Raw genomic sequence first — 17050 nt, forward strand, 5'->3', positions numbered from 1 at the left:
ATTATCTGAATTTATTAAAAAGAATTTATTTTAAAATATGAATGATTTTTTTTAGCATGGTTCCTATTTTTATCTTATTGACCCTATAGGAATTTTAGTGTTCTAAATTTGGGGATAGAAAGGAGAAGCTTAATTGTAAAAATTGAAAGAATATCAGAAATTCTAGTTTAATAAACCTTGGTGGTTGGCATAAGCAACATAGATATTAAAGATGGAGAATCAGTAGAAAACCAGTGTTTTGCAAGTACTAATTGAGAAAATTTTTGTTATGAATGAGTTTGAAATGTAAAAATGAGTTCAGAACTATGGAAGGATTAATTTTAATATTATCATGGAAAATATTAATAAATATAGCTGTAGAAATAATCTGTAAAACAACGTTAATTGGTATAAAACTTATACTATTATTTAAAATAAACTCAGTAGCATTTATTGTCTAGGGTTGTAGTTCTAAGAGCAGGCAATAGAAGATATAAAAATAAATGTTTGGATTTCTAAAAGCACTTCTTTACATTGTGTAGAAAGATGACAGCTTTGATTTTTTTGTTCACAAAATGTAATATTTTATAATTACTAATATTCTAAATTAAGTTCCACATAAAGTTTAACATAAGGTAATAAAAGCCATTTGCATTTGGTTTAGCTTGTTGTGTGTATTGTTGTAAATTCTAAGTAAAACAATTGAATTATAATAATATTGACTAGCAGTTATAGAAATCATAGGATTTGTGGATGCAGTAAATTGATACAGAAGTAAATTATATCTTAGTAAGAAGTGAAGTAATACGAATAATATTTGTTTGTTTTAGATCTCTCTGGTTAATAACTTCTTGAAATATGGGTTAAATGAGCTCAAACTGTGCTTCCGAGTAAGGCTCACCAGATACCTCTATGAGGAGTATCTCCAGTAAGTAATGGCTTACTTTTTTTTTTTAATTTATTTTTTTTAGTTGGACACAATATCATCTTTATTTTATTTACTTATTATTATTATTATTTTTATGTGGTGCTGAGGATCGAACCCAGGGCCTCGCACGTGTTAGGCGAGTGCTCTACCATTGAGCCACAACCTCAGCCCAGTGATGGCTTACTTTTAAATTAAAAATACTTAAACTGAACAGTTAGTATTTGCGATACTGAGATATAGAAGTTTTTCTTATTTTTTTATATATGTTTTTTAAGAAAACTACTTCTAGACACAAAAGCATACTGGGGATGATCTCTCAGTTATCTGGAATCTCGCCGTGGCTCATGGTTAGCAAGTCATCCTTCTCTGGACTTGCTTCCTTATGTCTAAAATAAGTTAAGACAATTCTTAGAGTCTTTTCTGTCTCTAGACATTTCTGCTTCTCTGTGTTTGCACTTGGTGGCATAATATGATTTTTTTTTTGGTTATGTGTTTAATATTACTTGTCATTTTCTTATTGCTATTTTAGAACTTTCACATATTATAAAATGGGAAATCTGGACAACAGAATAGCTAATCCAGACCAGCTACTTACACAGGATGTAGAAAAATTTTGTAACAGTGTAGTTGATCTGTATTCAAATCTTATTAAGGTAAGTTTCTCTATTTTTAAAAAATTGTTAAATTTGTTGAATTTAGCATATAAATATTCAATGTTTTTATGAGAAAACGGGAATTGTTATAATAGTTACAATTATATAATTATTTTTTAATATTATTTTTGTGAGTGTTTTGGCTTAGAATTGGTCATTCACTGTTTTTACAAAGATTTTGTAAGAATTTTCAGGTTTATTTCTGTAAAATACATCTGAATTCTTATTTCTTGACTTGTGTACATCTGAAGTTGCTGGAAATTGACTTAATTTATGTATCTAATTCCACATCCTCAAACTACAGATGAAGGGCTTCCTACCTTTTTTGTGTTTTATTTTCTCCATTTCTAATAGATCATTAAGTTGTAGACAGAAAACTTTCACATGGTGTAAATTTATTTCAGTTTTCTAAATACTGTTTTTTCCCTTCTCAGAATATTGCCCAAGCTCTTGACTTTGATAAGCTTTAACCAGTTTTCTTTTAAGCTGTTCATGTCTTCAATTCTTACTTGTCTTACTCATCTTCTCTCATCACCCTTGAATTTCTACTATAGTCTTCTCATTAAGCCAGCTTCTTTGTCCTTATCTCCTGCACTGAGTAGCATATTTAACAGGCACTTGTAAGATTGTTAACCCAGCATCCCCTCCCCTCTTCATCTGAGATGCTCCAGTTTCCACTCTTATTAACATAACTGCCCTTGAACTATGGTAGGACTTTGTCTCAAACTGGATTGATTAGAGTATCTTTGCCTCCAGTCAAAACTGACCCAGATATCCAGTCTTGGGACAAAAAACTATACATAAGGGACTAGGTCAAGTTGTAAGACTGGGAATGCTCCTGCTTCAGGTACATGGCTGGAAAGAAAAGCAGTACTTGAAAAAGGGATATATATATCCACAAGAGCTTCCCTCCTTGTGTACATACAGGCCCTCTGCTAAAATATTCTCATTTCATGCCAAACTTTATTCTTTATTTAGCTCTCCAGATGCCTTTGCTAACTCATCTGAACTCTAGGAACTTAGACAAGTGCAAATAGTAATTCAGTAATTCAGCTTTCTTTTCTGTTCCCATTACTACATTGAAAATTTGTTCTCTGTGTATGTGGCGGTGGGTAGGGGATATAGGTAAGACTGGGTGGGGGATTTACATAAAACTTATCATATAATTTTGATACCAGTTCTATAGGCAAATTATAATATATTCTTTACATCTTGGCACTTGAGCAAAAGTGTAGTTCAGGTTTTGTCGCATCTACAATAGAAAAGAGTATTGTTGAATTAATTCTAGAGATGCTGTGACTTACGATGTGTTTACTGTTTTAAATATCTAATTATTTGATATCTGACTTAAATTGAGTCTTTTTTTTTACTTGTCAATGACTTTTAAATGTACTTGAATTTTATAAGTATTTCTAACTTCTTGATAATTTATAAAAGGGAGAAAAAAGGAAAAAAAGAAAAAGAAAAGGTAGATCTTGGCCAATGAATAAACCATCTCTTCTAGTGACATCTGAAGGGGAAGCTGTAGATTTCAAGTGAATGAGCAAAACTTGGGGTCTTTGAAACACTTCATGGTGCATGCCACTAATAGTATGTCAGTTGACTTCTCTATGAGGAGCAGTATAAGTAAGGTAGTTATAGAAGCTTGAGTTTTATGTCATAAAATTAAATTCATGGGCTCACTTGATAGTTTCAGTTTATAAATGTTGTGATAAAATAATAGAATCAAACAGTATTAGAGCAGGAACAATCTCTTCTGAAGATGATTAGAACTAGAAAAGTTGATGGTACACTTGAGGTTATAGCTCAGATACTTTTGTTGTGTGTCTTTAGGTTACATTGAGAAATTACTAAGTTGCTAATAGTTAATTATCACAGTAGGGCTGTCTTAGTTGATGGAAAGTGATGAGTATTTCTCCTATGTGATGTCAGTAGGTGTTGTTAAGGTTATCTTTATTTTAGGTTTCTTGAGATAAGAACTGTATGTTTTATGTAGTCATTGATCTGAGTTCTATTATAGTACATTATGCTCAGTATGAACTCTACATGTTGATAATTTAAGTATTAAATGTTGAATAACATTTTGTATTTAGCATGTATTAGTTGGCAATCCAGTTCTTCAGTTTTAATTTTCTGTATTTATTTTACAGCCATTTTTAGATATAGTTTTATATATTTTCAAGTTAACAAGTGCAATTGGAGCTGAGGTAAGTCTACTTTTATTTCACGTTTTAAATTGCTGTAGTACTGTATTGAGAATAGCTTGATGGTCTAAGAAATTTTTTTGTATCCCAAAGAACATGTTTTCACATGATGCACCTAATAAAGTTTGGTTATAAACTATACTAAAGATTAAAAAATTCTAATTTAGCTTTTTAATTTCCCTTAAGTCAGACACTTGGAAAAATTTTATCGCAGTAATAACCAGAAGTACTTTAAACATTGAACACATAAACACTTATTGTTGAAAAGTAATGTCTAAAAGGAGATTTGAAGACAACCATTTTACTCTAATACTTGAATGTTAAATATCAGCAGTACATTCAGAATAGTCACAACAATTTTAAGACTATTTTATAATAATATAACTATCCCATGAGTTTTATTATCTTTCCTCTGGCATTTGTCATGGCCAGAGTTACCTTTAAATTTTCTCTTGAATATTCTCACTTAGTCATTTAATATGTAATGTCATAAGTATTTATAACACAAGCATGTATAGTGGGATTGTTTTATGTTATGTGTACATATATGCATTTTTAGTTGATTAATAAATAACTTACATAATGGTTTTTATTGCTTTCCAAAACACTAGGGAAAGTGGGTTTTGTCTGACTTTTCTTGTCTAGCATCTTAACCCTTTGCTATCCTATAATTCAGGTTAAATTATTCTCAAAGTTTATTTTTATTGTGAGTGAGTGACTAATTCTAATCTGTCTTATCTCTATGCTATACTATTTTTGTTTTAGTATAAAAAACAAACATGTCTTTGTGTATTACTGTTAATCTGATTTTGCATATTTTGAAAGCAGAAACTGTGTTTTAGTTATCACGTGCCCTGTATTTCCAGTAGTTTTTGAAACACCTTGAATCAATCAGGATTCAATCAGGATTGTTTTTTTTTTTTTTTTTTTTGGTGCTAGGTATTAAACCTGTGTGCTAGCACTGAGCCATATCCCCAGACTCTCAATCAGGTTTTCAGATTTTTATTTTTGGTGGTTCTGGGGCTCAAACCTAGAGCCTGCAGCATGCTAGGCAAGCACTCTGTGACTGATCTGCACCCCATAACCCTAGGTTTAATTTTAAAACAATTTTGAATAGATACTATATTTCATGTACATTATGCTAGATAGTATAGAAAGATGATTAAATTCCCCCTGAAGAGAAATTGTGACATGTGAACAATTCAAGCAATTATAAAACAGTGTGAAAAGTTTAATAATGGAAGTGGCAGGTAGTAACCGCCTGGAAGAATTAGAACTGATGCTTGAGTTGTTTTGAGGAGATAATGGGTGTTCATTAGATAGATTAGGCTTACCAGACATAAGAACAACCTCACTGAATGGCATTTTCAGGAAATAATTATTTTTGCATGGCACAGCATAGGATATATTTTATATAGTAATGAAAGAAGGGTCAGTAATGAATGTGGACAGCTTGAATCTTCTTTCTTAGAATGGTGAATGAGTGATAGGGTCATTTACAAAGTTAGAAGGTATAGCAGCTGGAAGCAAGATGTACAAGCAGGGAAAGGCAGAGTTTGAGGGAATTGAACTTGAGGTGTCTATGCAGTGAGTTGAAGATGTGTGATGATACTAATTTGGCAATAATATCTTGGGATCATAAGAGTAATGAGACTAGAAGTACAAATTTGGGATAAGAAGAGAGATAAGGAAAGAAACTGAGGAAATATTAACATTGAAAAATAGGACAGAGATATGAGGATTATTGTGAAATACTAAGAACTGAAGTTATAGGTTTTTAGGTAAGCAGATATGGGAGAGTGGGGATGAACTGCATTGGTTAGAGTAGTAGACAGAGTGAAAGTGTAGAGACTATTGTGTATTTTTTCAGGAAAGAAACAGGGAAAAACATTAACCGAAGGAGCCTTTTCTATCATTCATTGGAGTTAATTATAGAAATTGTACATGTTTGCATCCAGTGGATTTTATTATGGTATCCTTGAACTTTGTGTATCTTTCTCTGTTAAAAATAATAGGGCCCAGCAAGCATGATGGCCTACTTGGTTGTGTCTGGGCTATTCCTAACTAGACTGAGAAGGCCCATTGGTAAGATGACAATTACTGAACAAAAGTATGAAGGTGAATATAGATATGTTAATTCCCGGCTCATTACAAACAGGTAAGAACAAATTTCTGCAAGTTATCAGAAAATTCATTTTTATGAATATTGATGTCATTTAAATTGACTCTAAAATGTCTAGTAATGCTTTTACAGAAAGAGTATGTACATATTTTCTTGTTTTGAAATGTACATTTTATACAGTATGTTTTACTAAGCACTAATTCCTATTTCTAACCCTTTTTCTTGTTAATCCCATATAGTATCCTTGATTCCCTTCTTCATATCATCTGTTGACTACTTTTTGTTAATTTTGCTTTAAATTAAGTCATGTTACAATTCAAATTAAAATTTGCTTATAGTATTTATTCAAAGAAAATTTTCTCTCAATTTACCCACAAACATTTTTATTTTGAGAGTATGTTTGCAATGCTGTCTAATTCAGTCTTACTACATGTGTTTTTACCTATTTTCCAGGTAGTTTTAGTATTCAAAATAGGAAGAAAAACTATGCATCTTTGATGAGCCATACTAATTTTAAAACCTGCCTCTTCACTTAAGTGATCATATATTATATGATTTTAGTAAGTTATTCAGACTCACTTTTCTTGTTTATAAGAAGTGAATAATATAGAGGATTATACTTGGTAATATTTATATAAAGCTTCTAGCTCAGTTTTTTGATATGGAGCAAGTGCTCAATAAATATTCTCATTATCAGTCTGCCAATCTTAAGTCATTTTGAGGGTCCTAATATTTATATAATACTCTATAGGCTATTTTATTGAAATTTGTAAAATACTTAGGAAATTACTTTCTTAATGATTCCTTCTTTTCTTATTGGATTGTTAAAATGGTACTAGTTTCACATGGGGTTTTGTACTCTGGGGAGGGAATATAGAGGGTTAAGTAGAGAGGTGTTTTGCCAAATAAATGAAAGATGGTATCAGCTAGGATACTTTTTACTGCCAGAAGCAAACATGACTCCTGAGATCCCAACAATAAAGACTCCTAAGAGAGATTAGGGCTCTTGCTCTTGTTGAATGTTCTCTTGTGATGCCCTTCTTTGTGTATTGCCCCCTTCCATGGGTTAATTCTTGTGATTACAAGATGACAAAAACAGTCCCAGATTGCACTAGCCTATCCACCTTGCAAAAAGGTGCAGGAGCAAAAAGGGGCCATCTCTTCTGGTGTCACTTTAAGGGAGCAAAGAAACCTTTCCCAGAAATTATATACCTGACTTTCCCTTACATCTCAATGACCAAAATATTGTTTGCCCATGCCTAAAGCAACCACAGCAAAGTGATTGGCTTAGATTAGTTGGGATCCTGTACTCTGTGAGTTGGGGGTGAGCATTAGGGTGCACAGAAAAGAATAGGTAAATTTAAGAAAAATGAGGTCTCTTAGGAAAAACTTGGAAGAGAATAGATGTTGAATAGTCAGTCATTAGTATTATAAAATGTTCAGTCCTTTGAGATTTTTCATTAGGGCTAAAATGACTCATTCCAGGAGAAGGAAAATTTCTCACCTCATCAACATCTGTAGACTTAGATATGAAGAAGAGGTAGAAGTAAAAAAGAAAACAAAGAAGAAGAAAAGAGTAATTATAGGTATTGGGATTCTCATATATGGGACTCTATGTCAGGTCAAGGAAGCTGGGAAGCACAGGATAAATGTGGTTCACCTTTATGGAAAGTAATTTTTTTGGAAGTGGTCGAGTTAGAAAATACCTTGCTTTCATGATGGGAAAAATACAGGCGGTTTTTTTGTAATAGAATAAAACTTTAAGGGGAAAAAAATGAAGACTTTTAAGAAATATTTTGTATGGTTTTTGAAGTTGCTTCAACTGTGACTTCTAAAGTTCTGTGTAAATGTTTACTTTTCTCTGCTAGAAAAGGGACTTTGCTGGGATGGTTTACATTGTTATACTTGTATAGTGGAAAGACTATAAACTTTAAGGTCAGAAAGGAATGATATTTTCAGCTTCTTAACTTGCTGGCTATATGACTTTAACAAATTGACTAAACTCCGTGGAACAGTTTTTCATCTATCAAATCCACTCTCCTCCCCACTTTTTCTAGTCAAGATTCTTGTCTTTGTAGACACATTCAAGCTAGCTCTAGAAAAGAGCATTTATGAGGATGTAGTGGGGTTCCAAGAATAAGAACAATTACTATGCATCTGGGCTCCTGGGAATGCACTGTGAAGCCTTCAGGACTTAACCTAGTTTTCTGTTTTTCAAAGGCTGTGAAGACATTGCTACCTGTCTTTTTCTACGCCCTCCCCTTCTGTTTGGGTCTCTACTTGAACTTGTAGACTATAATGTCTGTCCTAGCCATATCTTTTTACATATCATAGCATCTTCCTACTGTGTCTTATTTCAAATTCCTGAGTATTAGCCTGTCATATTTTTTATAGCCAGACTACCTTTTGGCATTGGCTACAGTCCAGTGTATGATCTATCCCAGTGTGAATTGCTGCAACCCAATAAATTGAGCAGATAGTTTGAGATGCACCAGATAAGCTCTTAGTCACAAAATAGCCATTTAAATACAAACTTTTAGTCATCAAATATTGTATTTCAATTACTTTTCAGTCTTAAGTAAGCAATAATTAATTGCTAAATTATTTTCCTTAATAGTGAAGAAATTGCCTTTTACAACGGGAATAAAAGAGAAAAGCAGACAATCTACTCAGTCTTCCGGAAACTGGTAAGATGACATATTTGTGGCTCATGTATTTACGGAATTTTTTTTTTTTTGGCTTACACCAGAAAATATTTATCTTGTATATATATGTATACATATCTTAAAAACATTTCCTTTTAAATATCTGTGAATATTAATCTGCCCACTTATGAAAGTGGATAAATTTACTAAAGTAATATATTTTGGCTTTTTTGGAACCATGCAGTCTCTCTTGCAACTTTTCAGCTCTGCTACTCAAAGACAGCTATATATAATATATACATGAATAGGAGTGACTATATTCTAACAGAACTTTATTTACAAAAACAAGTGGTATCCTTGATTTAGATTCTGGGGTCATAGTTTGCTGATATTTGATTTAGAATATAAACATTTGTTTCTTAAGAAAGCTTTATTTCAGTTTGTACATACTTGCTACTTGGAAAATTTGAATTCAAGTAGTTTTATTCATTACTTTTTCAAAAGATATTAAGTACTTGATGGGCTCCATTGTTGGTGCTACCGATAAGTAGATGATGAACTTGATGGATAAAATCTTTCCTTTGGGGGCCTTACATTTATTTCAGAAACTAGATTTTTGCATTATCTTTTAACATTACTGAAATTTTTCAGTGCTCACTGACAAAACGCATTTAAGGCCATTTTCCAGGGGACTGCTGTTTACCAGTTTGCTCTTTATATATATGGCTTGACTAGTCTCATGCTTTAGATTTTCAGCTCAAATATTAATACTGATGAGCCTATTTGAAATCACTCTGTGACAGTTCCTTCTTGTTTTAATCATCTGTTTCCTTAAAAGTACATGGCAGTTTATAATTATCTTATTTGTTTTCTGGTTATCCTCTTTTATTAAAATGTAAACTCTATGAGCTCAGGGACCTGGTCCATTCTATTCATTGTTGTGTCTGTAGCATTGAGCAATATCTGATGCATAGTATTCATTGAGTAATGCTCCAAACATTGTTGTAGTTGCAGATACTTAGAACAAGTTACCCTGTACTTAGCAAGCCTACATTTTAGTGGAAGAGACAGCTAATACAGTTAATATGTAAACAATTGGATATTCTGCAAAATATCCTTTATTACAGACTTTATTATTTTATATAATAATAAAGTCTGTAACCTAAAAGGAAGCAGAGTAGTGGGAGAGTGTATGATGGGGTTTGTTGCCTAGCTACTTTGTCTAGAATGGCCAAGGTCCTTCTTGAAGAGGCACTGTTCAGTCAGAAGCCCACATGAAGTGAGGATTAGGTACTTCATGTGGGAAGAAGAAAGCATTTGTTGCTAACAGAGGGAACAAGAGGAAAGCCTGTGAAATAAAATGAACCTGTATTTCTGGGGCTCAACAAGAAGTGGCAAAATAGCCAGGTTGGGTGATGCACGAAGCTCTGGAGGCTAAGCAGGAGGAGGATTTTTAGTTCAAAGCCAATCTCAGTAATTTAGCAAGGCCTTAAGCAATTGAGTGACCCTGTCTCTAAATAAAATACAAAAAAGGGCTGGAGATGTGGCTCAGTGGTTAAATGCCCCTGAGTTCAATCCTCAGTATCCCCCCCCCCAAAAAAAAAGAGTAGCAAAATAGAAGCAGACGAGCTTAAAAATAGAACTCTGCCAGATCATGCAGCACCTTGAATGATCTGATAGGTAGAGAATTTGAGAACCCTAAAACTCCAGAATAAATCATGTTTGTAGATTTCTAATTTTGAGATAATACAATTCACAGACTCAGGTTGTGTGGCATTGATTTACATTAGCACTTGGTTCAGATTGGTTATAATGTAATTCTTAAAGACTGTGTGTCTTCATGAATAACAAAGCATTGAGTACCTATCTGAATAGCTAATAGTTCATCCAAATTAGCTCATCTCTATTCCTTTTCTTTGGCTTTTGATTGGTTTGGGGATATATGTGTCTAACAATATTATAAATGGAGGCATTGTAACATGCAAGGGAAGCAACATTGTTAAATTGCTTTCATAATTTCCATTCTGTTTGCTTAAAAATTGTTTCATGAAGTGTGTGTTTGACACCTGCTCTGTGATCAGCACATACTCAGGGAAGTGTGATGTAAATTATAATCAGAAATGATACTCAGTAACTATTTGTTGAATAAATGAATTTTATAGTTTGTTTTATCCTCATGATAGATTTAATTTTTATATAAAGAAAATAAACTTCTGTTTTATGACAGGTGGAACATCTACATAATTTCATTTTGTTTCGGTTTTCAATGGGCTTCATTGATAGCATAATTGCCAAATGTAAGTATGTTTTCAAAGAGATGGTGTAATGAAATTTGTGGAAAAAGTGAAATAATGATAGTGTTTTAGATCTTTGACTGTTTTTTTTTCAGACATTGCCACTGTAGTTGGTTACCTGGTTGTGAGTCGTCCTTTCCTAGATTTGTCTCATCCTCGTCATCTCAAGAGTACGCATTCAGAGCTTCTGGAGGTAAAGTAACAATAATGATGATAATAAAATTTAAAAATAAAAATAAAGCCTTATTTAAAATTTTTGAAATGTAAATGAAAACTAATATTTATTTCTATTTAAGGATTACTACCAAAGTGGAAGGATGCTTTTGCGAATGTCTCAAGCTCTGGGTCGAATAGTTTTGGCTGGGCGAGAAATGACTAGATTGGCTGGGTAAGACTGGTTAATAATGAGCAATTACAGAGAATTATTTTAAAAAATACTTTGTCCTTAATGATTGTGCCCAGGTGAGGTTAAGATAAGGGGCAACATTTCCTACTCAAGGAAGCTGATTCTGATAGAAGTTAATTAAGCAAGATTTTTCTCTAACAGAAATCTTTTCATGCTTCTTGAAGATACTTGTTTTGAGCCTTACATTACATTAGTGGTTCTTAGGTTTTTACTTGGTGGATACTGGCATTTTATGAGCTGGGAAATGATGGGCCATGGCAGCCTTTTCTTAATTCTCAGAAATTAAGTTAATGAATAGATTTTTTTTTTTGTTTGAACTTTTTTGTTTCCATGACAATTTTTTCTTAGATTTTTAATAGTGGAAACTTAGGAAAAAACGAACCCACATTTGAACTGACTTTGATGGAAAAAAAATTAAAAGTCTACATGTGACATCTGTAGGTGCAGATGTAGATATAATCAGATTGTGTAAAAATGAAATTCTTCTTAGACCATGGAATGGAATGAAATCTTTCGATGTTTTAGACTCTTCTCAAAGGGCTGTAGTATTAAAAAAAAGACCATAGACTGATAGGAACATGGCAGCGGGAAGGGAGTGAGCGGCCCCGTGACCCGTGCCACCGTGTTCACAGGCTGTGAGTTCAAAACAGCCGGTTGCTGTCTTATCAGGAATATTCAGGGAAGTTGGTCTCCATGGAGTCTCAAGCAAGAGTTTGAGCATCGGAAGGACATGGACACAGCTCAGACGCGAGAGAAATCGAGCCGCCCTGGCGCGGAGGAACCCGAGGAACTAAACAGTAACCCGCCACGGCCAGGCGGAATTGAGCACTGTGGAGACCTGGCAGCCCAGAGAAATGGAATTTCAGATCCTGTGGAGGTCTGACACGCTCGCCTCCACAGGGCACCAGACTGAGAACTGAAGTTGGAATTTAGTGAAGAAACAGCCCAGGTCCATCCTCCTCACTGGACTCCCTAGCGTGGAAACAGGCGGTCACCATCTTGGAGAATCGACGTCAGCGGATCGGATCACACAACAGCAAGTTTGGCGACAGATTAACCTTGATGACTGGGTGAATAACAAACAAAGAGGGTGCCTAGTCGGTCAAGAGAGCAGGGCATCCAGGGAGCTGTATGCCCAGAGTGAAACTAGAACTGTGGAGAGGAGCCCTGGTAATGGGCTGGGCGAGCAGGAGAAGCAAGGGAGTTAGAGACCAGGATCAACCCAAAGAGACAGGGTTTGGAGAGACACCCAGCAGGGCCTCCCCACGGATTGTTTCCTACATCCTTTGGGCAGAGATTTAGCCTGGAAAGCACAATTCCACCCACTGGAAGAGAAGAAAATAGAACTCTAGGAGTGCATTTTATTTTTCCATATATATATATATGGTTTTTTTTCTTCTTTCTCCTTTTTTTCCTTTTTTTCTCTTTTTCCTTTCCTTTTCTCTCTACTATGTGAAATTTACTAAATGCAAATAGGTGAATGTTTCTAGGCTTTCTATAGTCCTCCTAAGTCCTTAACTACCCCCAAATACTCCTGTCTATTCTCCTGTTAATATCCCCCTTCTTTAGAGCTCTCCTCCAAAGTAGCTAAGATATACTAACCCCCATTTCATCACATTTTTCCACCTAAACATAAAGTCCTAAGACCAAACTTCAGTTCTCTATACACCATCAGAATCTGTATGCCTTTTAAGAAACTGATGAAATTACTTTAAATTACAACTGAACCCAATATCTCTAGACATTGTCTCCCATCACAAAGGAGAGATCTCAGAGCTATACAAAATCAAAACAAATTTATAGGAGAAAATAATAGCACAGCAGTCCGACAGAGCTGGAAAGAAACGTGGGCATCATGAAAAAACAAGGGAAAAAAAAGGAATACAAACAATGTAGGACAGCTCAACATTACAAGAGTTGCTATACAAGGCAGAGAGATGGTCAGATAAAGATTTCAGGATATACATGCTTCAGCTGGTATGGAGTCTTAAAGAAGACCTTAGACAGCAAATGCAGACAATGAAAGATCACTTTGACAAAAAATTACATAAACAAATACAAGAAGCAGAACAACTCTACAGGGATACAAAAAAATCAAACAGAAATCCTGGAAATGAAGGAAATTATAAACCAAATTAAAATTCAAATGAGAGTATCACCAATAGAGTAGACCAATTAGAAGTCAGAATATCAGACAATGAAGACAAAATATATCATCTTGAAAAGAGTCTAGTCAACTCAGAAAGGCTGGTAAGAAACCACGAGCAAAACATCCAAGAGATCTGGGATAACAAAAAAACCAAACTTAAGAGTCATTGAGATAGAGGAAGGTTTACAGGTCCAAACCAAAGGAATGAGCAATGTGTTCAATGAAATAATTTTAGAAAACTTTCCAGACATGAAGAATGAAACGGAAATCCAAATCCTAGAAGCCTACATGATGTCGAATGTCAAAACCACGAGACCCACAACAAGACACATCATAATGAAAATGTGAAATATACAGAACGAGGAGAGAATATTAAAAGCTACAAGAGAAAGGAGGCAGATTACATTTAGAGGTAAACCAATTAGGTTAATGGCTGATTTTTCATCACAGACGCTGAAAGCTAGAAGATCCTGGAACAACGTATTTCAAACGCTGAAAGATAATGGGTGCCAACCAAGAATATTGTATCCAGCAAAATTGAGCTTCAGGCTTGACAACAAAATAAAAACCTTCCACGATAAAAGTTAAAAGAATTTACAGCCAGAAAACCAGCACTGCAAAGCATTTTGGGCAAAACACTACACGAAGAGGAAATGAAAAACAACAATGAAAATCAACAGGGGGAGGTAGCACAGTAAAGGAAAAAACTAATCAAAGAGGAAAAACAAATGAAGTTAAATAACAAAAACAAACAAACATGACTGAAAGTACAACCCATATATCAATAGTAACCCTAAATGTTAATGGTTTAAACTCACCAATTAAGCGACATAGGCTAGTAACCTGGATTTAAAAACAAAAAATCCAACAATATGCTGCCTACAGGAGACTCATCTGATAGGAAAAGACATAAACAGGCTGAAGGTCAAAAATCATACCACTCACAGGGACCTCAGAAGCAAGCAAGGGTGGCCATACTCATATCAAATAAAATTGACTTCAAGCCAAAGTTAATCAAAAGAGATAAAGAAGGACACTATATACTGTTAAAGGGAACCATTCACCAACAAGACATAACAATCATTAATATATATGACCCAAACAATGGTGCTGCTATGTTCATAAAACAAACTCTTCTCAAGTTCAAGAGACAAATAGACCACAACACAATAATCATGGAAGATTTTAACACACCTCTCTCACCACTGGACAGATCTTCCAAACAAAAGTTGAATAAAGAAACTAGAACTGAATAACAATTAAAAACCTAGACTTAACTGACATATATAGAATATATCAACCATCATAAGCGGATATACTTTTTTCTCAGCAGCACATGGATCCTTCTAAAAAATAGACCATATATTATGCCATAGGGCAACTCTTAGCAAATATAAAGGAGTAGAGATATTACCATGCAATTTATCTGATCATAATGGAATGAAACGGGAAATCAACGATAAAAGAAGGAAGAAAAGTTCCTACATCTCTTTGAGAATGAACAATATGCTGCTGAATGAACAATGGGTTACAGAAGACATCAAGTAGGAAATTCAAAAATTCTTAGAGATAAATGAAAACACAGACACAACATATTGGAATCCATGGGACACTATGAAAGCGATACTAAGGAAAATTCATTGCTTGGAGTTCATTCCTCAAAAAAAAAAAAAAAAAAAAAAAAAACAAATGCTTACACATCATCTCAAAGCCCTAGAAAAAGAAGAGGAAATCAACAGCAAGTGCAGTAGAAGGCAAGAAATAATTAAAATCAGAGCTGAAATCAATGAAATTGAAATAAAAGAAACAGTTGAAAAAACTGACAAAACTAAAAGTTGGTTCTTTGAAAAAATAAATAAGATCGACAGACCCTTAGCCATGCTAATGAAGAGAAGAAGAGAGAGAACTCAAATTACTAGCATATGGGATGAAAAAGACAATATCACAACAGACACTACAGAAATACAGAAGATAATTAGAAATTATTCTGAAACCTTATACTCCAATAAAGTAGAAGATAATGAAGGCATCGATAAATTTCTTTAAGTCATATGATCTGCCTAGATTGAGTCAGGAGGATATACACAACTTAAAAAATATCAAGTGAGGAAATAGAAGAAGCCATCAAAAGATTACCAACCAAGAAAAGCCCAGGACCAGATGATTATACAGCAGAGTTTTACAAAACCTTTAAAGAAGAACTAATACCAATACTCTTCAGGCTATTTCAGGAAATAGAAAAAGAGGGAGTACTTCCAAATTCATTCTATGAGGCCAACATCACCCTGATTCCAAAACCAGACAAAGATACTTCAAAGAAAAAAAACTACAAACCAATATATCTAATGAACATAGATGCAAAAATCCTCAATAAAATTCTGGCAAATCAGATACAAAAACATATCAAAAATATCGTGCACCATGATCAAGTAGGATTCATCCCTAGGATGCAAGGCTGGTTCAATATACGGAAATCAATAACTGTAATTCACCACATCAATAAACTTAAAGATAAGAACCATATGATCATCTTGATAGATGCAAAAAAAGCATTCGACAAAATACAGCATCCCTTTATGTTCAAAACACTAGAAAAACTAGGGCTAGCAGGAACTTACCTCAACATTGTAAAAGCTGTTTATGCTAAGCCTCAGGCCAGCATCATTCTAAAAGGAGAAAAATTGAAGGCATTCCCTCTAAAATCTGGAACAAGACAGGGATGCCCTCTCTCACCAATTGTATTCAACATAGTTCGAGAAACACTGGCCAGAGCAATTAGATGAAAGAAAATAAAGGCATAAATATAGGAAAAGAAGAAATTAAATTAGCACTATTTGCTAATGACATGATCCTATACCTAGCAGACCCAAAAGGTTCTACCAAGAAACTTCTAGAACTAGTAAATGAATTCAGCAAAGTCAGGATTTCAGATCAACACCCATAAATCAAAGGCATCCCTGTATATCAGTGACAAATCTTCTGAAATGGAAATGAGGACAACTACCCCATTCACAGTATCCTCAAAAAAAAAAAAAAAATACTTGGGAATCAACCTAACAAAAGAGGTGAAAGATCTATACAATGAAAACTACAGAACGCTAAAGAGAAAAATAGAAGAAGACCTTAGAAGATGGAAAGATATACCTTGCTCATGGATAGACAGAATTAATATTATTAAAATGGCCATATTACCAAAAGCACTTTAAAGATTCAATGCAATTCCGATCAAAATCCCAATGGCATTCCTTGCAGAATAGAAAAAGCAATCATGAAATTTATCTGGAAAAGTAAGAGATCCAGAATAGCTAAAGCAATTCTATATTGCGATATCAGATTTTAAACTATACTACAGTGCAATAGTAACAAAACCAGCATGGTATTGGCACCAAAACAGGCTGGTAGTCCAATGGTACAGAATAGAGGACACAGAGACCAATCCATAAAATTACAGCTACCTTATATTAGACAAAGGTGCTAAAAGCATGCAATGGAGAAAGGATAGCATCTTCAACAAATGGTGCTGGGAGAACTGGAAATCCATATGCTACAAAATGAAATTGAATCCCTTTCTCTCACCATGCACAAAAGTTAACTCAAAATGGATCAAGGAACTAGAAATCAAACCAAATACTCTGCGTCTAATAGAAGAAAAAGCCCTAATCTCCATCAC

The 17050-nt window shown here is 34.1% G+C and overlaps 1 protein-coding gene across 2 annotated transcripts in view; it reads left to right on the forward strand.

The window, feature by feature from the left end:
- Positions 1 to 17050, forward strand: part of Abcd3 (ATP binding cassette subfamily D member 3) — an 86425-nt gene that overhangs the window by 48301 nt on the left and 21074 nt on the right. For both annotated transcript variants that reach the window (XM_005327707.5, XM_078026779.1), the window contains 8 exons: positions 810 to 907; positions 1437 to 1560; positions 3711 to 3767; positions 5780 to 5922; positions 8504 to 8573; positions 10759 to 10828; positions 10921 to 11018; positions 11122 to 11213. In XM_005327707.5, the coding sequence (XP_005327764.1) occupies positions 810 to 907; positions 1437 to 1560; positions 3711 to 3767; positions 5780 to 5922; positions 8504 to 8573; positions 10759 to 10828; positions 10921 to 11018; positions 11122 to 11213 (752 nt within the window). The remainder of the gene's footprint in view (positions 1 to 809; positions 908 to 1436; positions 1561 to 3710; positions 3768 to 5779; positions 5923 to 8503; positions 8574 to 10758; positions 10829 to 10920; positions 11019 to 11121; positions 11214 to 17050) is intronic.

Source organism: Ictidomys tridecemlineatus, chromosome 11 (assembly GCF_052094955.1).
Source record: "Ictidomys tridecemlineatus isolate mIctTri1 chromosome 11, mIctTri1.hap1, whole genome shotgun sequence".
Lineage (NCBI taxonomy): Eukaryota > Metazoa > Chordata > Mammalia > Rodentia > Sciuridae > Ictidomys > Ictidomys tridecemlineatus.